Consider the following 24,374-nt stretch of genomic DNA (forward strand, 5'->3'; position numbering starts at 1 on the left):
ACGTTATACCCATTTTGGTATTTGGGAAGCTAGCGAAATCGCCGCGAGTGCATCATGAGTGTGGCATGTAGTCATGTTATGTGACACGCGCACATGTCGTGATTATCGTGTTTGTATGTGTCATTCACCTATGTAGTCCGTTCGCGTTGCGCAATACCGAGTTCGGTACATGTGAAGCTAGTGAAACGGCTGCGAGCGTGTCATGAGCGTAGCATGTAGTCATGCTGTTACATGATACGCATCTCATGTTTATCAAGTTTGCAACAGTATCATACCTTCGTCATTCAGTCACATCCCGTAATACCAAATTTGGTATAAATGAAGCTAGCGAAACGGCCACCAGCGCATCATAAGCGTGGTGTGTAGTCATGTTGTTACATGACATGCATGTCGTGATTATTACGTTTGCACCAATAATTTACCTTAGTCATTCATTCACGTCACGTACTACCAAATTTGTTATATGTGAAGCTAGAGAAAGGGCTGCGAACGCATCATGAGCGTGGTACCTTGTCATGTTCTTACATGACACGCACGTGACGGTTATCATGTTTGCGTCAGTTATATACCTTCGTCATTCATTCACGCGACGTATTGACAATTTTGGTATATGTGAAGCTAGCGAAACGGCCATACGCGCACCATGGGCGTGGTATGTAGTCATGTTGTTAACATGCCAGTTTTGTAATATGTCATGTGAACGAAACCACTGCAGCAGCAGCAGCAAGACCATGGCATGTAAATATTGACATACATGTCGTAATTTTCATGTTCTGACTTGTCAATTATGCTCTCTATACAGCTATGTTATTCTATACCAATTTTCGTATAGATTCTATATTCTAAACGGCGAGGAGAGCTGAAAAACGTAGGCGGCTACATAGACATATATGTAGCCGCCTACGTAGCCGCATATGTAGCCGCCTATATATAGATACGGTTGAAGTCGCGGAAGTTCGCTAAAGAAATGCGTCATATTTAAAAATATGATTTATGACGCAGTGGTTATCTTGCCAATGTACCTGCATTAATAGCCCCAAGAGTTTACGACCGGCTCTAGAAACAGCCCTCTTCTAGCTTTCGCTGTGACTGAGCTGCTTGTTCCGAGAAGGTCCGTCCTCTTCCCAAATGCGATGCATTTCTAAGGAACTATGAGCGTTTCTATCTATTTATCTATCTATCTATCTATCTATCTATCTATCTATCTATCTATCTATCTATCTATCTATCTATCTATCTATCTATCTATCTATCTATCTATCCATACACGTGTGGACGCTCTTGTGATCTCCAAAATAACCCGGGGGCTAGACCAACATCTGTATGGGAGGGCAAGAGGCTTTCAAGAATAACCCCCGTATTCACAAACGCTCCTCGACTCGACTTTCACCCTTCACTCGACCGAGTTTAGCACTGCGCCACTGCTAGGCTGAAAATGACGCTGCGCTACTCAAGAGTAGCAGCCAATTATCGCTGATATACAGTGACTTTTCCTGCCTGAATATGGCGCTCCCATCGGCTTTCTCAAGTGAAGGTGGAGCGTTGAGTGAAGGGGCGTTCTAGAATACGGGGGTAAGTCTTGCCTGGCGGGTCATGGCATGAATTACTGGACAATCCCGTTACCTACGTACTCAAAACCTTTCCAACGAACGCGAGTAGCACATATCCATATACTCCGCAGGCTGCGGTATGTGGGTATGCGCCACAATTAATTGACAGTCCATGTCTACCCAGAAACGGCAAAATCGAACATTGGTAATATCGTTGCGAGGGCGTTAGGAAAACGAAAACCTGCCATTTCTAGCGCCGATCCAATTAATGCATTTAATAAATATTATGGATTCAGCAGCAATCGAACCCGAAGCATTCTGCGTGGCAATCGATGTACTCCACCAAAGAGCCACGTGAGGTTTTGAAACTCATTTCAAGATTGAACCTATGCAGGTTTAGTGTTGATAAGACGTGAGGGACGGTTGAAGTGCCGGTTATCTAATTATATAAACATAACGCATGTCTTTACTGGAGTCGGTCTGCATAGCAGTATAAAGTGCTACTATTTTATCAAGCGCAAGCACTACGTATCAGTATATCGGTATACAGCTTCTGGTGTTGCTAATACCCATATGTCGACGTTGGCACCATTACGCAACTGTAAACAACTTGTTTATAAAACATGTGCGATTGTTCAACATATATGTGCGTGCAAGATATGTAAATATCTTTAGCGTCATATTATAACACTTTGCCAGTCACCTTCCATTTCCATGCTTCCCATAATATCGATTTCCATGGTACGCGGGATCTGCCGAATTCTTTTCATTCATTATTTTCAGCTTAGAGATATATTCATAATACCCGTCACATGTTTGCAGTAGCTTCTCCAGAAATCTGGTGTGACACCGATTGTCGTATCGCTAATATCGTTGCTTCTCACCAATATTGGAAGCTACCGTCTACTCGGGTGATCACTCGAGATACGTTATAAATTGCAAGGGTGTACTATCAGCACAGGAAATGTGCTGACTATAAGCTAAATTTTCACATTACACGTGCTCACCACTCCCGTAATATGACTTCTTAAGTATACATTCGTAGGCAACTATATCACCTTATCCGAGAGTAAATCACACGAGTCAACTATAACATCATCACAATTTTGGGACGTCACGTCCATCGCGTGTAGTTTAACATGTATGTTCGAAGATTAATCCACTATATTTGTACCTGAAGGTTCGTCCATTCTGCGCGCCGGTAGCACACCCCCTCCTCACACTTGACGCTCAAAGAAAGCCGCATGGACTAACAATGACCGGGAGCGCGAATGAAGTGACCGTGCGCCTCTCTATGAACGAAGGTGTGTCCGACTTGGTCCGTCGACTAGACGCAACGAACACAAATACCATCTGTGAATTGGTACTCACAAACTGCTTTGTCAGCAGACCAGCACTGCTGTGCGCGCAAATTGGCCGCTGTGTGAGACTCCGGGGCCTGCGCTGCGTCGCCTGCCCGCTACAGCCGAGCCAGCTGCTCCAGCTGATGCTGAAACAGCTCCGGCATCTGCAGTATATCGAGTTATCGCTCGTAGAAGACTTGAAGGAAGTGGTCGACTCTCAGATCAGTAACGTGCGTCGTATAGCGACTGAAACGCAGGGCGTCGCTGTGACCCACAGCCTGCGCCAAATGTACGTCGAGGTTGCAGGCGTCGACCGAAACTTCGAGCTCCTCCGGAAGTTGCTGACCTTTTGCCCCGACCTGACCGAACTACACGTCCACCTCGTGTGGGGAGACTTCTTGAATGCCCTGTCACAGTGTCGCCAACTTCACGACGATGTTGTCACGCTGGAAACGTTCGTGTTCACATCCGAAGTGTCAATTCCAATTCCGTACCAGCCGGTACCATCATCGGAGTTCACGAACTGTGCTACCCTCTGCGCCAACGTCCGTCATCAGAAGAGGCCGGAAGACTCGTGGAGCTGCGTTGAATTAGACCACATCCCGCACGGAGGGCTTCCATCACAGGTCGCAGTTGTTGCCGTGATCACCGACTCAATAGGAGAGTCCTTCTGTCTGGCGAGTCACCGAAAGTACTGGACGAACGTCCGCGAACTTTGTCTCCTGCTACTCCCGCTAGCGCCCTCCAGTATGTTTTACCCAATTGTGGACGCCGCGTACCACGACATCCTTCGCCAGTTTTTCTCTGTCGCCCTGGAGCACGTGGTTGAGCTAAACCTAACTTCGTTCCACTTTCATCCGGACCTCGACCTAGTGGCACGGCTCCCCGAAGGAACACTGAAGACCTTGCGTGCGTTCTCAGCGCCACCTTGCGTGTTTCCAAGCCAGTCCGCCGTGCGCCGTTTGCTGACTGTTTGCTCCGACCTCCGAGAGCTGGACGTACGCATAGACAGGCGTGGGGGCCAGCTCCGTTGCGTTGCCTGTGAGCCTATTCGCCACAATAAGGTCATCGAAGCAGCACCAGATGACGCGACGTCAGTCGTTCGCAGCGGCGTCGTCAGGCTTACGGTGTGTAACGTTCCCGCGCACGTCCAGCTATGGTTTCTCGAGTGTTGCCAGGCTGCGGTAAAAGTTCGCCTCATCGAGTGGCCTGTCATTACCAAGAAGCAGAGTTACGGCTATCTCAGAGCCGGTCTTCGAGGCAACAGCGCCATCCATTGCCTCGTTCTTCAGCATAAAGAACTTGTAAATTGTCGGCCACTATGGGTGAGTTGGCTTATTTTCTTTGTTGTGGAAAGCCCTCCTTGGTGCCTTCAGTTAACTTTTTCATACAGACGGTTCGAACACACCGTAAGTCACGTTTTCATTTTGACCAAAAACCGTTTTTGTTTTTTTTTTCTACCCAGTTTTTCCGGCGCGACAAAAAGCTTACTCTTTGTAGCTTCAGTAGTTAATTCCAAAAGCACGTAGTCACTTTATAAGCCGTCTTTTCTTTTTATCTGAAAGACTCTGGACTAGACCAGTGCACCGGTACCGAAATCGCAGGTGGCGGCGCGCCGATGTTTCGACCTTCGGCGGCGGCGTGTCAACGACGCGGGGTCCATCGGATCGGCGGCGGCGCGGGTAGGCGGGGGGGGGGGGGGGGGTAGGATTATGATTCAAAACTTAGTAGGGATAGCGACTTGTTCCTTGGGTTCTGAAAGAAAAATTTGTTTCTCCAAAAGGGCTATGCAGTTGACGCGACAGCAGCATGTCTTAAAGGGCCACTCGCCAGGCCCTTTATCAAAATTTATTTAGAACGTGGGAGTTGTTGGGTGTCCGATGAGGAACATTTTGCCACAAAAATGTTTTGAATCGGTTCATCACTAGCGGAGAAAAGGGGGTTTTTGAAGCGGCGCGAAACGAGAATGAGAAGAGGCGAGCTCGAAACCCCTGCCACTACTCCGCGTAGCCTTCGCAAGCCAAATCTCTCCCCGCCCTCTCAGGCATCCAGCCAAGATGTCACGTGCACATGACGTGCCTTAACAAGTCCAACCCCCGAGCACGCGAGCGGCGTTGCTTTGTTGACCTGCGTTATTTTGTGGTCTTCTGCCTGTTTCTGCAGGACGGTTTGGAAACGCTGGCTTAAGCCTGTTTCACATGCGAGCGAACGAGCGGCGGCGATGAGTGGCAGGAGGACGTGCGGACGCGCGTTCGTTTCACATGCGCCGCTGCTGTTGCGCGACGGCGCCGACGCCCGCCGCTCTAGCGGTCCGTGTTGTCCGCGGAAGGCGCCGGTCAACCGCTGTTTTCAGTGGTATCTGAAAGCGCGCTCTCCTCCAAGTGTCCTTCATTTGGCGCCCCTGTGCTACGAAGTTCATCATCAATAGCCACTCGACGTTTACGCGTTTGTACACTGATTGAACTAGTTTTAACATGTATCTTACAACAAATAAGCAACGTTTGCAGTTGCTTTTTGTTTTGTCCTGGCTTTTTCACGTATGATTCTTGTTGCGCGCTCATATAACTGATATAACTGACCATGGAGAAGCAAAAAAAAAGTTTGCTTGTATGGTTAATTATACAGCTGCTCCAGCTAGGTGAATGCTTAAGAACTGCGAGCGTGTTTTGCGCAGCACTTCCCATGCTTCGCCGATTCATTGCTTTTGCTTTCAGCGATTTAACATTGGGACGCTGAACGGGGTTTCTGTCAGCCCAGTATACACAACTCGCAAAATTTAGACCTAGATTTTTGTACCTGTTCGCTCGAGTCAACATAAGTTTTTATAAAAACTTTAAGTAGTAAGCTTCGGCAGTGTTTGTGGTCACCCTTTGGCTCACGCGAACACATCCTTCGTTGGGGTTTTCTGAATGGTCTACATCTCTTCTGGCACTCGAATTCGTATGCTTCCACCCTAAACAGTAAGCCTCTTAGATTTTTCAATGATTCAGTAAAGCACTCCAGGAAGTTTCACCAACGGCAGGTAGCATAGTGTACGTGATACGCTCGTTGTCCCGGTTCTTTGGCAGCTGTATATACACTTGTGCGCGGCGCAGGTAAGGAACTACGCAGCAATTCTTGCTTTAGCTTGCATTTGCGTCCATAAATGCTGTGGTGGTGAACAGGAAAGCCGAAGTATTACATCATTTCACACAACACACATTTGCCGTCGGCACATAGTGACATTCAATTGGTAGCATTCAACCGTGTAATTTAGATGCATGCTTCTAGGCACGTGTTGCTGCACTGGTGCTTGAAATCAACTGCTGTTCTTCGTTATCTACTCAGTGTATGTTGTGCTCGCGACCGAACATCTACTTTCGCCTAGCCAGCCGCCCATTCCTGCACTGAGTGTCACGAAGAGCAGCTGGCCAATGTGGCAGGACCTGTCGACAGCCTGCAAACTTGAGCCCTCTGCGGTGCAATTGCTCATTGCGAGAAAAGCGTCGCAGAGGATGCGGACAAGTCAGCCAGGGTTTTAGTGAAAAATCGAGGTGTTGCTGAAGGGGAGACCAAAAATAAAGGCCCCTGATGAATGCCTTATTTCCCCGAACCATGACAGCAAGCTTCGCGCCCCTTCTTTGTTGAGCCACATCACGAAATTCTTTTTCAGTGACCTGTGTGGAATGCTACTTCTCAAGCCGACTACCGCAGAAGCCGTCCTTGCTCTCTCGTTCGTGTGAAGCCTTTCATCTATGCACCGCGTCACCACGTGTCATCATTTCATAAACCAGCAACAATTGCTGCAACATAGAAATACGGCGTGCCATGCGGCTCCTCTACGTGGGAATAACTTTCGATGAAAACGCAAAAACAGAAAAAAGAAAGTAGTAATAATGTTATTGAAATAAAAAAGGCACCGCACGGGATTTTCACTACGGCGAAAGCATCGTCGAGAGCAAGGAAAGGAAAACAGCTGCACTTCGACTTCACCAGTGAATATGGCCAGTTCAAGCCATGACGTTTACTTTATGGAAGTATGCGACTTCGCCAATTTCTTCCCAAAGAATGTTCTTCTTATGGTTCTTGCGGAAATCCTCCATCTCGACGTCCCAAAGAAGATATCGTTTCACAACTTGTATGAGCGACTTGTTGAAAGCAGCGCGGAACATGTGACCCAAGGAGAGGACGTATGTCGTCCGCTACTCAGTCGGAACAGTGGCTAAGGTACTCGGCTGCTAACCCGCAGATCGCGGGATGAAATCCCGGCTGTGGCGGCTGCATTTCCGATGGAGGCGGAAATGTTGTAGGCCCGTGTACTCGGATTTGGGTGCACGTTAAAGAACCCCAGGTGGTCAAAATTTCCGGAGCCCTCCACTACGGCGTCTCTCATAATCAAATAGTGGTTTTGGGACGTTAAACCCCACAAAATCAATCAAATGAAATCAATCAATGCTCAGTCGGAACGAGTTGTTCTGTGAAACCAGTTCCTCGCAGCGCGCGTCAACTTCTCGACTCCACCCCCGTCATTCCGTGTCAAACGACGTCACTGGTCGCTTTACCGCTGGTGCCGCTAGCGAATTTTTCCAACTCTGGCAAATTTCACAAGAGCGTCTAGTCGCCGCGATAGAAACCTGTTTTGGCCTTGCGCGGCGGCTGCCGCTCCGCTCTTGGAGCAAAATCGCTCGCATGTGAAACAGGCTTTAGACGTGGTAGAATTGATGAGCCCAATGAGTGCATGAACGCTTGGGAGCGTTACACGCTTGTCGTCTGCTAGATGGGCTGACCGCGGACATGAACGCATGTGAAACGTCAGCTCATTAGCCCCGCATCTCGTTGCCATTCACGGGAAAACAAGGTTTTATAGAATCTCTGGAGTGGCAGTCCCGGCCGCCGCCAACGAGAGCAAGTGAAGCCACAGGTGGCTATATTGCTATAGAGGAAAATCAGGGCGGAACCGCCATAGATCGCAATGGAATACGCGCGTTGCGCGCGTCGGGTTGAAGTTTCACGATAAAATAAAATGAGATAGAAACCACTTTTAGGTTACACCAACGATTAAATGCCTCTTCTTGTTTATTAAAAAATTATTTCATGCAGCCATTGCCAGCTGCACGCTTTCAGATCAATCTGTTGTCGAGGGATGCTTCGCATATCGAGCTTGCTGGCACACTATTGCGGTACAAAAGGGCTGTGATATATATTGAGTGTTTCAAGAAATGTGCCTGCAGATACTCAAGATCAAGAGGAACGCGACATTTGCTCGCCTCTTTCATATAGGTGCTTGTGTGTGTGTGTCGGCAGATTACCATAGAATATATTTAAGGAAGATGAAATAATTAATAAAGTCAGAAAAGAGACGTATAATAAATAAACTGGGAGTCACCAGTAATTTTTCTACAGTTATTGAATTCTAACATTCTAACCAATTTACAGGCGAAGCCAAAACCGAAGCACCCATGTCGCGTGCAACCATTTTCCAGGAGACGTACCCCCAATGAACCGTTTATAAGAACAATTGCAATGGCGTTAGTTATGTGTAATACTGATCAACTTTCGTTGGTGACGTGTGTTGTCATGGCAAATGCAGCCTTCAGAGCCTAGAAACAAGGTAGCTCGATGTTTGATGTAACGCCACTCACTTGATCACTTTGGCAACTTCGTCTATCGGTGTTTTGGTTTCGGTTTCGTCGGCAAGATAGAACAGATTTCAAAGGTGCCTCATGTTGTTTTAGACGCAATTGCTTATTTTTGTCAGTAGATTCTATTGAAGCTACGTCAAGGCGGTAGAAACTAACAGGTTTTTGCAGATGCGCTCGGAAAGCAGCAAAAATCGAAGGAGCACTGCCATGCTGCAGTGTGGTTGCCTGCCCCGTTCTGTCGAAGCAGCATTATTTGAAGTGAATAGAACAGAATGGTCACCGTCCGTAGCCCTCCAACTATTCCTTCGAACAGCACGTTCCCAGGCAGAACGCAGCACGCTGTCTTTCGGAAACCTGTAACACGGATTATCACGGCATAGAATTTTTCTCTACGTTTGCGAATTCCTCAATAAGCATGCACTAAATTCGATATTCACTGGCCAAAAAAAAAAAACATGCATGCACGCCGTCAGTATTGCCTTGTAAGACAACACCAGAAAACTTGGAATTCAAAGGGCATTCAGACGTCCTACTCGTTCCAATGTTTGACACGTGTAGTCATAGACCGCAAGTGCTTCGTCCATAAACTTAAAAATCATGGACAACATCATGTCAGCGAGCATTTAAAGCTTCAAGTTACCTTCCATACAGCTATGCGCATGCATTACACGCATGCGTACCTTTGATATTTTCTATTTTAACAGAATGCGCGAAAAAACAGCCGATCGTCAGCGAACGAAGCGAGAATACTTACAAGTGAAAAGTAATCCCAGGCGTCTTCTTGATGCGATTTGCGCAGCCATTAGCGACGCACGAAGTCACCATGGCCTCGTAAAATCTTTAACTGCTTTAACAAAGCATGTCACAGTCTCCAAAGGCCACTGCGAGGGCGGAGCTATGAAGCGCACTTTGTCGTCTGCTTCCGAGTCTTTCCTTTTCCAATATGGTGGCGACCAGCGTCACTTATCGGGGCACACCTACAGTCCAGCCTCCTACAACACCTTGGGGAAACAATATACAACCTCCTTGGGAAAACAATGACAAAAAAAAGAACGCTCACAAGTTCCTGATTGCGTCTCAGTATTAATCTAGAGATTCAATATTCTCTTCAAGCAACAGATACGTAAACTAAGCATGTCGTGTTAAATAATTTTCGCCATGTGACGTGCCACTGTTGGCAACGTCAGAGCACAATCGTCTACGTAGACGACCAACGTTACTGCTTTGCCGTGTACGTAGGGTCATTCACACGCGCACGTCATGCCGTCATTGTCTGGGCGCGCGTTCGCAAGAGGAAGGGGGAGCAGCGTTCATCTTGAAATTCGACCCATTTCCGAGGTGCCCATTTTCATTTTTTTACCCATTTCCAAATTTCAGCAGACGTGATCGGGAACGCCTAATCTACGCATTGAGCTTGTCAGCTCAAAATTGTCAAACCTGATTGATTGATATGTGAGGTTTAACGTCTCAAAACCACCATTTGATTATGAGAGACGCCGTAGTGGAGGGCTCCGGAAATTTCGACCACCTGGGGTTCTTTAACGTGCACCCAAATCTGAGCACACGGGCCTACAACATTTCCGCCTCCATCGGAAATGCAGCCGCCGCAGCCGGGATTCGAACAAGCGACCTGCGGGTCAGCAGCCGAGTACCATAGCCACTAGACCACCGCGGCGGGGCCAATATTGTCAAACCTGGTGAGAGGCCCTTTAATGTTATTTATTTACAAATACTGCTCTTTCGGTTTTCGAGACATAGCATGCATAAATACAAATGTCAAGCCCCCTCAGAAATGCCCTTTAGTGAAATGTTCACGCAAGTCTTTTTTTTGTTTTCGATTGCTCGCAACCAAGTCTGCGCAGGCACCCATTAAGCTGACTCCAAAATTGCACGTTCCACAGAAAATCAAACAAAAAACAAAAGAAAACGAGAAAAACTGCTAATTGATTTAACGGGCACACTATTGGTAGAATCGAATCACCGGGTACGGTGTGCAGATGATGCAGCGAATGATATGGGTGCTAAAATACTGCAGTTATTGGAAACCATATTGTTTACGCAGGAAGATGACACGATTGCAAAATGAATCGATGTTCTAGATGGGCTGCAGCAATAAAAATGCGCATTCGAAGTGCATACAAGAAACGCTGGTCGTATTGACAAAATATAAACCTTATTGCTTTTAAATGCGAAGCATTTCTTGGTGAACTTCGGTGACTTTGAGTGTATTTATCTGTCTAGCCACCGACGTTTCGATAATGATATCGATACGAAACTTGGTGTGGCATAACATTACTGTATGAAGAACATATCTGACTAGTCCTAACATGAAAATCCTGACATGTATGTCATGAATGTCACGATTTATATTTCATGCTCCTGCAGCTCTTGCGGTAGTTTCGTACCCATGGCCTGTTGCAAGACTGGTATGGTATGATTGCATGGGGAACACAAGCGAAAGACCCTAACATGTAACTTACGACATGCGTGTCATCTAACATGACTACAAGCCACGCTCATGATGCGCTCACGGCCGTTTCGCTAGCGTCACATATACCAAATTTGATATTTCACTACTTGAATGGATGACGAAGATACGTGACTGGTGCAAACATGATAAACATGAGTTGCGTGTCATGTAACATGACTACACGCTACGCTTATGATGCGCTCGCGGCCGTTTCGCTAGCTTCACATGTACCAAACTTGGTATTACGTGACGCGAACGGGTGACATAGGTAAATGACATTCAAACACGATAATCACGACATGCGTGTCATGTAACAACATGACTACATGCCACACTGATGACGCGCTCGCGGCCATTTCGCTAGCTTCACATATGCCAAATTCGGTATTAAGTAACGCCAATGGATGACGAAGGTATGCGACTGGTGCAAACATAATTATCATTAGATGCGTATCATGTGAGAACATGACTACATGCCACAGTGAAGGCGCCAATACATTTCGATGTGACGCTGTGCGCGTGTTCGCCGGCGTTCATTTCGTCGCGTCACGCCCGCGTTGCCACACCAGGCACCGGTCCTGCCATACATACACTCGCAGGGGCGCGCCGCACTGCGTTGCTTTCACGCATGCGCGTTGCTTTCACGCATGCGCTGGGTAACGCAGCAGTGCGACATGCAGCATGCCGCATTTCGCACCGGTTGCCGTCGGGCCGCGCCGACGGAAGCTGGTCGCGCCTGGCACCAGAATATAGTCTGGTGCCAGGCGTTTGGTCTGGTGCCAGTGCTCGCGTTTTGCTAACGAAGCATTGTTGTGCCCAGCGTGCGTGCGCGTCAACGCTACATTGGAGTATATTGGGCCCTTCATGATGCGCTCGCGGCTGTTTTGCTAGCTCCACATATAGCAAATTTAGTGTTACGTGACGTCAATGGATGACGATATATATGACTGGTGCAAACATAATACTCCTGACACGCCTGTCAAGTAAGAAAATGACAACATACCACGCTCATATAGCGTGCTCGCGGCCGTTTCGCTAGCTCTACATATACCAAATTTGGTATCACGTGACGGGAATAGATGAGGAAAGTAAACGACACATCGAAGCATGATAGTCATTACACGGAAGCCATTTACGGCATCATTTACCTCCACATCGTAAGGCTGTGCTGATTTCAAAGTGACCTATCAACATCTCTCATTTGTGCTTCGCATATCATCGACTCCCACTGTATGTGGGATCTCCTAATTTTTTAACAGTCTTTCACATCGCTATATCATGCTGAAGCAGAATCGCGAGTTCGTGGATGTTCATCGTAAAATATTTTACAGCGCGACGGGTTAGAGATCGACAGAGAAGGGAGACAACGCAGTCCGTCTCTAACCTGTTGATCTGTAAAATATTATTCCATAGGCGCTACGTATCCTGCGCAAAGCAGACCCAACTGCCCTGAAGCACCATACTGTCATCTGGTTCCCCGCCCATCTCGGCCAGGTGCCGGGTGCCCTATTCAACCTCAACGAGATCGCCCATGATGCAGCGCACGCACTTACCGACCACACCGCCACAGTGCAACCCCGTCTTGCTGGGTTAGATACCAATCGGGATGCACCAATACGTACAATGAAATAATGAAGCACTTTTACCTGGAACGCCGCATTTTTCCACCCCCACATCCGAAACTTAACCGACAGCAGACATTAACCCTACGCCTAATACAAACACACACGTATACCCAAACCTTGCCACGCGTCACGTTTATTATCCTCATGCATACCCCAGCGACACATGCCCATCACGTGGACACACAGCGACACTCGCACACATGTTCTGGGAGTGTAGAACAACTCCTCCCGACTCTACCTCAAGCAAGTGGGAGAGGTCCCTCACGAGCTCACTTCTCTCGGACCAGCAATGGGCCGTCCAGCAGGCCCACGAAGCGGCCGCCAGGTACTCCCTGTCGGTCCCTACGTGGGAGACGACCGCTACGCGCTAAGCGCGTCCTGAAGGACTGAAATAAAGTTTTTTTCATTCCGTTCCATAGCTCTATCACGTCTGTAATCAGGTTACGAAATAACCAACGCTTATTCGTGTTTGGCCAAAACCTTATGCGCTGTCAGTTCGCATCATTTTTGCCTATTTGCTTAACGTGTGTCGGGGATACCAATGTTTTCGAAGATGTGCTGTTCTGAAATACAGTGCCAATTTAGGTTCTTTGGAGAGTTACAAAAATGTATTTAAACTCCGTGGCACGCACTAAACTTACACCGTGATTAGTATATGTAAAATGAAGAGGCCAATTCTTATCTGAAAAGTTCGTGAATGCAGCATTTTCCAGTTACTGGACAATTGTCACGTTTCACTTCCGTTCGAAAATGAAGAAAAAAAACAGTAATCAGTCCATTTTGATCTTGTATTAGAGATAAATTTGCAGTAACGCAGTTGTGTGCACATATTTCAAGTTTTGTTTGGGTGTTACTAATAATCTTGGCTAAATATATAAATAATAAACAAAAAAATGAGGAAGCAGCGAGCCTTGTGGCGTCTTCCTGGTGTTTATGGACATGAGATGACTTTTCGGGGTTAAACGTAACAAATTTTGTGTGCAATCGCAAGTAATTTTCTATGCAATCAACCAGCTTGTTGTCTCAAAAATTGCGAAGAAACTAGAAGTTTCGCATAGCAAACCATGTAAAATTCCCTAGAATGGGCAATAAATATAGCATAATTTTGTCTTTGGTCATTAAGGGAAGCAAAAATGTTGTGCGTGAATTCAAGCAACTTTGTAGCCATGGGGCGAATAGGTTGTGTGTTCAGGTATTCTACGAGTATTTGTTGATGAAAAAGTGTGAAGCTGGTATAGAAAGAAATATACTGGCCTATAATTTGCTATTTGCTCGTATCCGGACTTAAAAAGCACAACGTTTGCTAATTTACGCAGCTGGACAACTGTTGCATAAATTTATTTTTAAATACTAGAATATACTAGTTAGCACATCATACTGGGTATAATTTAAAAATATATTTGGCATACCGCCTGGGCCAGAGTGTATCGTAACTTCAAAATTACTATTAGGTTATGCACTTCAGAGGAGCTCAATTCAAGATTAGGAAGAGCAGGTAGTTTGCTGCACGCGGAAAACGGAAAATGTAAAATTGAAGCCGTTAACAGTAGAAAAATAAACAAACTTAAGTAAAATTTAAAGAAATTGCTATAGCTTCCGGATTTGAGGAGGATTGGCCATCAAGCAAAAACAATGAAGGCATAGATTATGCAGGACTAATTGACCCTTTGGACCTGGATGAATTTTTTTCTAAGCGTAGCGAAGGCATTGCTAAAGTAATAGTTCTTAACCTCTTGATTTTAGGTTAGATTTACCTTTCAATGCATTAACTGAAGAAGCGTTATCGGTACACTTGGGTTGATAATTATCACGTAAGCGCTTTATGCGACGGCTGAAATGGAATATATCTTCCTATAGTAGCATGGGTATATTCGGTTCCTTGAGTATATTGTTGTGGCACATTATTTGATACGCATTATCCCAAAATTTAAGAAGGAGCGCATCAACATTGCAAGATTCGCTAGAACATTGAAATTTCCCAAAAGATGAGACTAAAGTGTCCAGTACGGAAGTGTCATCAACTTTTACTTTTAAGTAAAAGTTGATAATCAACTTTTAAGTTTTTAATTCAGATCTTTGACGATAACATACTAAGTTTTAGGTGACGTAAACAGTGTTATGGCCAAAAAATCCTTCAACGACTTCAAATTTTACACAGTGTGATAGGAGCTCGCAGTCCCGTATGAACTTAGGCTGCAGTTAACTCTTTTTCTCATGATGTGGCGACACTGTAAAACGCTAGCGTATCGCAACACGGCTGCTTCAGGGAAAATAAGCAGGGTTCGTGCAGTGATATGATAGCGTGTAGAAGGGTAAACGAGCAGTGCACTAATGCCTGCTGAAATAGCGAACGTGCTAGCGCGTGCTAGTACTCGCGACCATGCACGTGGTTATATATTCAAAGTTCACAGATGCGGATCGAGCCACGCAGCCTTATATACTTTCGTACTGCATGCTTTGTCCAGCAAAAGACAGACAGGGCTTTCTTTCCGATTGAAGGGCGATCGACGGTAGGAATCGCACGCGGAATGATGTTCCGTGGGATGGAGATGGGCATGACGATAGTTATAGCGCGAGAACAAAACGACGACACAGAGACAAGAAGGACACGAAAAACACGAGCGCTAAGAAGGACACTAGTGTGTCTTTCTTGAATCTGTGTCGTCGTTTTGTTCTCGCGCTATAACTATTGTCATGCCATACCAACTAGCCCAAGCTGCCACACTTCTAAGGAGATGGGCAGCTTGTTTCATCTATGCTTCAGCAGTGTTCCTCGCTATAGCTCTTGTGAGATTTTATCCGTGGTCGCAGCATACAAGCGCGCATACAAAAGTACTTCATTTGGACTTTATTCGAAACATGACGGAGATGATGAGAGCCTGTATACAGTGTTAATATAGTTCTTCTCGCAATAAAAAATATACAAAAACCTTCGAAGCAGACTGACCCTTGTTATGGTGAGCTGCGTTGTCTTCACTGTGAATAATTTATCCGTAGAGAGAATAAAATAATTCGGAGTCTTTTCCTTTGGTATCGTTCTAGATTACACCGAGCTATACTCTATTTACTAAAGTGGTTCTCTTTCACTCCCCAGTCACCCTTCCCCAGTGTAGAGTAGCAGGCCAGAGCAAAATATAGCTGAGGCCGACCTCTCTACCTTTCTGTAAATAAATTCTCTCTCACTCTCTCACTAAAGTGGTTGCATGATCTTCGACATTTATGTCTTCATAAAGCGTGTGTGCGATGTGAGCACTAAGCGTTTAGTCCATCAGAATTTTGAACTTGTCGGCTACACTGTTTTCATTTGCACTTGCGCAATGGAACACTCACAAAATGCAGCGGAATCACGAGTTCTTCACGCATGATAATTCTGCGAGACGTGAGGAAGAACGGAGGTGGCGGGTGGGGAATGCATGGCAAAGCAGGGCAGAAAACAATTTACAACTCATATTTCTCGTATTTGGACTATTCTAGAGTATGTGCCCTAATTATGTCACGTGAATCCCTGTTGTGGCGTCACGAAGGGTGCTAAAAGAACGATAAACGCCAAAAGAGAATAACTTGCTCGACTGTGTATCTTCAGAAGCTGTTTTAGGGCCCTACATAGACAGCGCATCCAAACAAGAAAACAAAGGAGCAGTCACGAAACCGCTAATGCTGCTCTGCAGAAATCTTCAAGCTGCAGACGAGCATGTGAAGTGATGTATTTTCTGTCCAGATTCTGCGCTTCGGTAAAAATTAGACAAACGACGGCGCGCGGAAAATTATTGTATGGCGGCGGCGGCGGCACCGTGGTCTCTCTCAGAACTTCGGCGGTGGCACGAATGGCGTGAGCAAAAACAGGCGGCGGCGGCGGCGGTGCACAGCTCTACTCCGGATATGGATGAGCCCTTTCATCCAGCAAGGCTGATAATTGATAGCATTTGCCGGCAGTCTTTCTGGCGACTTGGGCATGTTGTCGTTGTTCTACTTTCGCAAGAGTTCTTGTAACCATGCTTAACCACGTTTATTCTGAGCTCTACAACTATTTCTGAAAGTAACGAGCCGTTACGATGAGACAACGTGGCTTTATACAGCATCTTTGTATGTTTACCGCGTTGCGTACCCCTGAGCCCAAGGTTGTTGCGCCTGTGTCGCGGATGGCTTGTTTGTCGTCGTTACTCGTTACTCTCTCGATATATGAGCCAAGCCAGGTCGCCGAAAAACTTTGAAAACGTCACTGCGCATATGCGCGGCCGTGCCGACTACCATTGCATGTCATTTCTGAGACAAATTGTACGTAGAAAAACCACGTCGCTCTAAAATCTTATCAACCTGGTAACTGCGTGCACAGTTTCATGAGCACGCAGAAAAGATGCTCAAGACGTGTTGAGAAGCGTGGGACCATTACGTCATGCGAAGGCAGCGCTGTCAGCCAGCACACGCGAAGCCGCATGTACGGAGGAGAAAATAAAACAAGCGCAAGGCGCGTGCCAGCGACCAGCCAATTCAATATCGCGACGTAAGTTTGTTGACATTGCCTCTGCGTTGACGTCGGTGCCGCGAGAGGCTCCGTATTTCGCTCAGTCGCGTGGAGTGCACTTTAAAACTATATTATAAATATGTTTTAAGCTATATAAACCCTTGATATCTCGCAGATGTTGCGCATGTCTCAGCAAAAATCTAGTTCGCCTTTGATTCCGCCTCCGACATTGTGTGTCAGCGATCTTTCAAGAATTAGGCAAGTACACTGCCACGCGAGAACTGCTGGAAGCCTTCCATTTTGGGAAATCGGGGGCAATCGTCTATCAGGGGTTCATCTCTTCCCCGTATAAAGGCGTTCTTTACAAAGTGTGTTGACGGTGATGTGATGCGCGAAGGTACGTTGTTTTACACTTTGCGCGGGAACGCGGTTGTTATATAGCCTGTGTATACGTTCGTTATAAATCAACAGGGCTTCCTTGCTTCCCTTCCCTCTTCTTTTTTGGTCATTTCGCGCTAATAAACGGAGGTTTCTTCTTTGGCCAACACAAGTATGAAGCGATTAGTGCAGCAAATATACTCCTGTAACAGCAAGTATACCTATTACATATAGGTGCCACGATCTTGAGCTGTAAAACGAGTGGTTTCTTACTTTTTTATCTCGTGACGTGAATTGATAAGGTCAGAAAACGTACAATGCACCAAAGAAGACATTTTCATGTGAATACATACACTATATAGTTCAAGACACAAAATGACAACGTTAACAGCACAATACGGCGGAAACAAAACCCACCCGTTAAGTTTATTGATAGTTTGCACGTTCCATTACACTTTCACAACATGACGGTTCCAACACGGCGCCTTAAATGACGACGCGGTGATCAGCCTGCGTCAGTGGAATAACGGCTCCGCTAGAACGCTAGTCGCCCTCTGTGTATGAATGAAGGAACCAGGCTGCGATGCTACTGCCAGCGTAAACGTGGAGTCTCAAAGTTCGCGTCGGGCCAGGTTGGTGCTCAAACGGGGCTGTTTCAGTGGCGTCAGTGCAAACCATGTATTTGACATTGTTGAGTACTGATTTTCCGTGCATTGTTTCCAATCCCAGAGGGTCTTGTCCCGCATCGCCACCCTTCAGCATCTGTGCCTCCTGACGTCCACTCGAATATCGCACGTGGATGCATCGATGTTCGCGGTCGACATCATCGGACGCATGCGTCAGCTGAAGTTCCTGCACATTCACTACGTGTACAGCTCGGAGCATCGAGTGACGTTTCTGCGCGGAGGACCACAAGATGGTATCCTGTGGCAAGACCGTCCCTGCTTGGCGTGCTGCTCGACGGCGTCGTATATTGGACTCGTCAAGCCGGTCAATCAGGACTGCGAAGACCTCTAATTTGAACTGGGGCAGGTGTTTGTTATAATAGGTGCCCCGGAGGTCGTCGAACGTAAGGGTTTCTCAGCGTTACGTTGCACTAAAATGTCCCCCAATAAAGATAACCTGCACCGGCGATATGTGTATTCTGCGGGTACAGAGCAACGCTGAGCCATATGCTCTGCGAATCTTCTGGCGACAATAGTCGTGAAAACGCCACCGTTCGCGATGCGTCTGTACCGGCTGTCGATTCCGGACAATAAGAAGCCTTGAGCTCAGTCATTTTCGCCGCCACACCGGCTGCACGAAGCCGCAGGGGACCTTCCTCGTCGGCGCTGCCGCCGCAGGAGATCTCGGAGCTGAACAACCAGATCTGGGCCGTCCAGCAGGCCAAGGATGTCGCCCGAGTACAGGGACTCCGAGCCGACACCTGAAGCCACCAAGGCCAAATTGCTGGCCCACTTTATGAAATAAAGACTTCACTCCCTCTCGTCACTAGAAGCTTACTTAAAACGCGGAAGTAATGATAATACAGATAAACACAACACCCATAAGCTATACAAACAGTTTCAGTTAAATCACATGCTGTGTCATGCCAAGAATAAAGGGGGCAGGAACCTATGCCAAGACATAATCGCGACTTTTAGTCCCACGTATTTTCTCTTTTCAAAGCAAAGATGAAAATAAAAGCTTTCATTGAATGATTGGTACAAAGGCAGCGTTACCACGTAACCACTTCGAAAATTTCCAAATTTTTACATGACTTTGTAAGACAGGAACATTTGACACCTTGGTAAACAAAAAGCGGGCTCACCGTAACTTTATCGGCCAGATTCACAGCGGCGTGAATCGGATATCACGCGTGATTCCTCTTACATAGTACTTTGACAAATGATATGGCGTTTTAATCCGCGAATACTCTACATAGTGCCTCCTGATCTGTAGGTAGCTTTTGTGCAATATTAAATGTGAAGCATTTCTTAGCAAACTTCGGCGATTTTGAGCGTATCTAACTAGCCACTTACGTTTGGGTGCTCTCATGGTCACACCCTTAACTTGGCGTGAACCAAACTTAGCATGGGAAGGTAAGATGGTTTGACGAATATGATGCGGTAGTCAAGACATTATGAACGCCAAAATCCCGTCGCGCACGTCATCAAAGACTTCCTGTCAGACAGTGACACATACCCACGGCCGGGTATGTGCCGCTGTCTACACATACCCACATACGCGTTGGTATGCGGGTATGTGGCACAGCTAGGTTATTGACATTTAGTATCTAACCAGGAACGATGAGAACACACACGAGCAATTTTAACGCGCGAGCGTTAAGAAATACCCGGCATCGGTAGCGTCCACCCGACGAATGCAAAGAATAAATGTCAGGGTCCAAGCTGGAATCGACCAAAGTATTCTGCGTGGCAATAAAGCATTTTACCACAGAGCTACGCCAGGTCTCAGCAGTACTTTTCAAAGAGACCCTAATCTTCGTGAAACGTCAACAGTGGTTGCAGTGCTGCCTTCCAAATTTTATAAACAATACTTATGTACTCCTTTGATAAAGCCATTAACGTCAATTGTGGTTAATTACCATGCGCTGAAGTTGATTTATGTAGCAGTGTCCAGGGCCAGCATACAGCGAGCATCAGCGCTTCATATCAGCTTCTGGTGTTGCCAATACGCATCTTCTAGTTGGCATCGTTGCGCAAGTGAAAACAACTGCATGGTTCTCTAGACATCTGTAACTTTTCAATATATATCTGTGCGCGCAACATATTCACATTTATTTAGCGTCATGTCATGACGTGTCGCTCAATAACAAAAAAAATGCAACACAGTCACCTTCCCTCCACATGCTTCGCATAACGTCGATTCTCAGATACGTGGGATCTTGCAAATTTTTATTTAGACGATTGTGCCAGCAGTTTCTTTCGTTATATCAATATAACGCCGACGTATACTGACAATTTTTACGAAGTGGAGGATTTCCTCCTTTCTAGCTTGTTGCACGGGAGCACGAAAGCCAACGTCAAGGCCTCGGCAGGGCATTTTCGGAGGTTCACGCTTGTTAGAAGCCCAGGGAGGACCATGGCGGCGCCCAACGAGCCTTCGGTGAAAAGGTCCGTACCAGGAACCCCTTCTGCAAACCACGCGAATTGCCGTTTTATCCTGTAGAATCAAGCTTGTCATGTGCATGGCTTCCACGTGATAAAGAAAGGATTTTTTTAATGACCACTGAAACAGTTTTTTTTAAATTCCGAGCGCGTTTGCCTGCAGTGTCATCAATGCATTTGCACAATAATTTAGTCAACTCACCTTGCATTGACGCAATCACCGAGGATCGCATGCTATTCTTTTTCTCGGCACTCCGTTTTCTCCACAACTTATCACACACGCACTGGCGACGGCAGCGTAATCGAAGAGTTGAGTATTGCTTCCCTCTCCAATCAACTTCGCAGCTTGCTATTGACTGTGTGTAGCAATTTTGTCAAGCGCTCCTGAGCACGTCAACACCTGGCATTGCTATGCAGGGTGATAACATTCGGTGGTTACAAGGCCTATCGTGGTGTGCAAAGGAAGCATGCGTGACCTAACAAACGTGATCTTGCTTTAAAACAAACATTTTATTCGTAATCGTGTTCATTGTGCCGCCCACGCGCTTTGCTCGAGGTTATGCCTTTTTCATTTGACCACGTAGATATCAGAACAGCCACGTGTGCATCGTTTGTTTTGAAAGTGTCAGGTACGTGTTGTCATCTGCAATGTGTTATTCTTTGACATCGATAGAATGAAGTATCTTGCAAGAGGCTGAGAACGAATTTGGTAAAACAAGGACACTTTTAAAGTTTGTCACTCCTGCACAACACGTGTTCACGTCTTGAAGACCCCACTTGATCTTGTGCAAACCACGTCAGATGCCCTATCCACCGCGAATCGTAACTCTTCCGATCAGAGAAAACTTCTTGTGCGCTCTAGGTACACGTGCTCCAAAGCTAAAACATAGCCCGCGAGCTGTAGCCGAATGAGAGGAACTGCATGCCAGCGTGCTAACTCAGGTGCACTGCAGATAGCGAGAGTGCGTCGGTATGGGCGGAGAGAGTGAGGGGGGGGGAGGAAGAGAGGCCTTACCGGACGTCTTCATGAGGAGCACAGGCTACCCTGGCTTCTGCCCGGGAACTTTTCAAAAGCTTGGCGTAGGACCAGGTTCATTGACAACGGGCTGTGGGCCGTCCTTTCTGGCAGTTATTAACGTGATAGCGTTAGAGAGCTCGGGTCGCAGAAATTCCGCCGTCGGCGTCGGCACCGTTAGATGTGAGCGTAATGTTCGTGAGCGAAAAATCAAGAAAGAGGCAAATAAATAAAGAATAAAATTTCATAGTCCATTGAGGATCAAACGCGTGTCGTTGGCGTGGCAAGCAGGTGTCCTGCCATAAATCCACTATGTCACTAGCAGCTGCTTCGGAAAAAAACACTACAGAAATGCCATGTAGTGGAAGGAGTCTCCTTAACGCATTTTGTCCGACAGGTGTAACGACGAAAACGAGCCAATTCATTAATTTGTAGGCGCATTTGTGAGGCCATCAAACTACGTCGAAAAAGGCCGGGACAGTGCAGCCATTGCCGCTAAAACACACAGGAACTTTCAAACAGCTATAAAAATGGACAACAATGTCCATATAGCAGACAATATATCATGCCTTTAAAGAGGTGCTGATCAAGCAAACAGCAAACGCCAGCTGATTTGCTGCCATTTGTGAGGTATTGTGAGACTATTTATGGCCTCTGAGACGGCAAGTGCGCGGAGTGTATCTTGGAGGCCATGCAAATCTTACTTTAGATTAAAAACCTGTATGTACCATGCGCGCGCGCGCGCGCGCGCGCGTGTGTGTGTGTGTGTGTGTGTGTGTGTGTGTGTGTGTGTGTGTGTGTGTGTGTGTGTGTGTGTGTGTGTGTGTGTGTGTGTGTGTGTGTGTGTGTGTGTGTGTGTGTGTGTGTGTGTGTGTGTGTGTGTAACAAACATATTTATAAGTATGCTCTTAGTGGTTGAAGGGCGCATAAAGGCCGAATTTCGCTATCGCGTTCAACTCTTTAAGACGAAGCTTAAGGGTCCCCAATTTTTTTTCTCAAGAGGCTGTTTATGTCAGCTTGTTTTTTTTTTTAATTTCAGGCCTATGAAATTTGTATCACGGCCAGTGATACGAATTTAAAATGATACAAAATAGAAATCATTCACATAGCGACTTATTTGCCGAACAAAAGGGGCTACTTAGAATACTAAGCAATCCGGGCAGTCATGTCAGTGAGTGCTTTCGCATAGGCACGTCCAGTTTTACCTACGGCAAAAGGCGTCGAAGGTTTTGTTAACCTGTTCAGCCACAATGCATTTAGAATGTTTAAGGAACATAAGTGAGGGCGGGGGTGCTTTGCTTTGGAATTCGTTTGACGACACTTACTGATGGATTTAAGCGCAAATGCGCCTACCAGAAGAGTTCCAGAGCCGGTCATAACAGCATGCACTCTTACGACTCACTAGTCCACAAAGAGAGCTAAATATAAAGGAGATAAGGCACGCAGGTTAGCCGAACGATAAAAATATTTCGCCATGCACACTCCATTGCAACCAAACTGATCAGCGGTAAGGGCCATCGGCTTCTATGCACGTGGGATCGAAGATTATGGCGTTATCATGGGTGGCCGTGTTAGTTCCATAATAAAGTATACTGTTCGCGTTATCAGCTCTATAACAACGTAGTAAGCATTAGAAGCAATGTAATAAATTTACAATGTAATAATAATGCAGCAACGTAGTATGACAGTGTGATAACTTAAATATCAAACTCTTACTGTATTACTCGATTACGTTGTAATTATATTATTGACACGTGTATATTCGTAAAAGAGAACGACGATGGAGGTTTTTCGAAGGCTCCGGGTAGGAGGACAGAAAGTTGGAAAAAGGAAGACGAGGAAGGCCTTCTGTGTACAGTTTGGTGTTTTCTATAGTGTTTGGTGTTTGGTGTTTCCTCTTGGTGTTTCCTATAGCAGATACAGTTTCAATTTCTGTATTGTATAATCGGGTACCTATTCCACAAGTAGATTCAGTCAAGTACTTAGGAATGATTTATAATGAAAAGCTAAACTGGAGCCCACACATTGAATATATAACAGCAAAGGCACAACGGGCGTTAGGTTTATTACGCAGGTTAAGCAACACAAAATACGGGCTGCGCAGACACACGATGTTAATGATATACAAAATGTACGTGCGATCAATATTGGAATTTGGGTGTGTATTATTCTCGGGGGCTGCTGGTTATAAAATTAAACCACTAGTAATGTTAGAGTGAGAAGCCCTGCGAATATGCCTGGGACTTCCCAGGTTCTTGTCGAATAACGTATTGTATCAAGAAGCGCGATAGCCAACACTCCTCTGTCGATTCCGCATTCTAACGGTTCAAACCTACTTAAAGTTCTACAGTTTACCGGCGCGAAGATCAGAGTACGCATTTATCAGCGACCCTGACTCTTTCTTTCTTGCACATTGGCCTCGATTTCATACCCCTCAGATAATTTTCGTTAAAAAGAAACTGGATTGCATAAATGTAGACATTAGCAGAGTAATTGAAACTAATTCCTCAACCATCAACATTAGAATAGAGTACGATGAAATCTTCCCCCGCAAGCCAAGTAGCAATCTCTTACATTTTTGACCACTACATTAAACGATTACTTGGTACATGCAGAAACAAGAATATAATAGCTACAGATGCTTCTGTCAACAATGAAAAGGCAGGCGTAGGAATTGAGTCTGATTTCATCGGCTTGTCTTTTTCAGTAAGGCTTCCAGATTTCACTCCTATATTTGAAGCCGAGCTAGTGGCTATTATTTTAGCTCTTCGTAAAATTCCTACGACCGAGGCCAGTGCAA

At 46.1% G+C, this 24,374-nt stretch overlaps 1 protein-coding gene and 1 long non-coding RNA gene across 2 annotated transcripts; one reads left to right on the plus strand and one right to left on the minus strand.

The window, feature by feature from the left end:
* Positions 1–2,648: 2,648 nt before the first annotated feature.
* Positions 2,649–18,940, plus strand: LOC142785384 (uncharacterized). Its single transcript, XM_075883865.1, has 2 exons — positions 2,649–4,218; positions 18,179–18,940. Exons 1-2 carry the CDS (start codon positions 2,806–2,808, stop codon positions 18,464–18,466), a joined length of 1,701 nt encoding a protein of 566 aa, XP_075739980.1. The 5' UTR covers positions 2,649–2,805; the 3' UTR covers positions 18,467–18,940.
* A 1,377-nt stretch (positions 18,941–20,317) lies between these two features.
* On the minus strand, positions 20,318–20,940 carry LOC142785347 (uncharacterized). The gene is made up of 2 exons (XR_012888929.1): positions 20,762–20,940; positions 20,318–20,585 (listed from the first exon to the last, which is right to left on the minus strand). It is a non-coding gene; the product is annotated as an uncharacterized LOC142785347 (long non-coding RNA).
* Positions 20,941–24,374: the final 3,434 nt, after the last annotated feature.

Source organism: Rhipicephalus microplus, unplaced genomic scaffold, assembly GCF_043290135.1.
Source record: "Rhipicephalus microplus isolate Deutch F79 unplaced genomic scaffold, USDA_Rmic scaffold_21, whole genome shotgun sequence".
Lineage (NCBI taxonomy): Eukaryota > Metazoa > Arthropoda > Arachnida > Ixodida > Ixodidae > Rhipicephalus > Rhipicephalus microplus.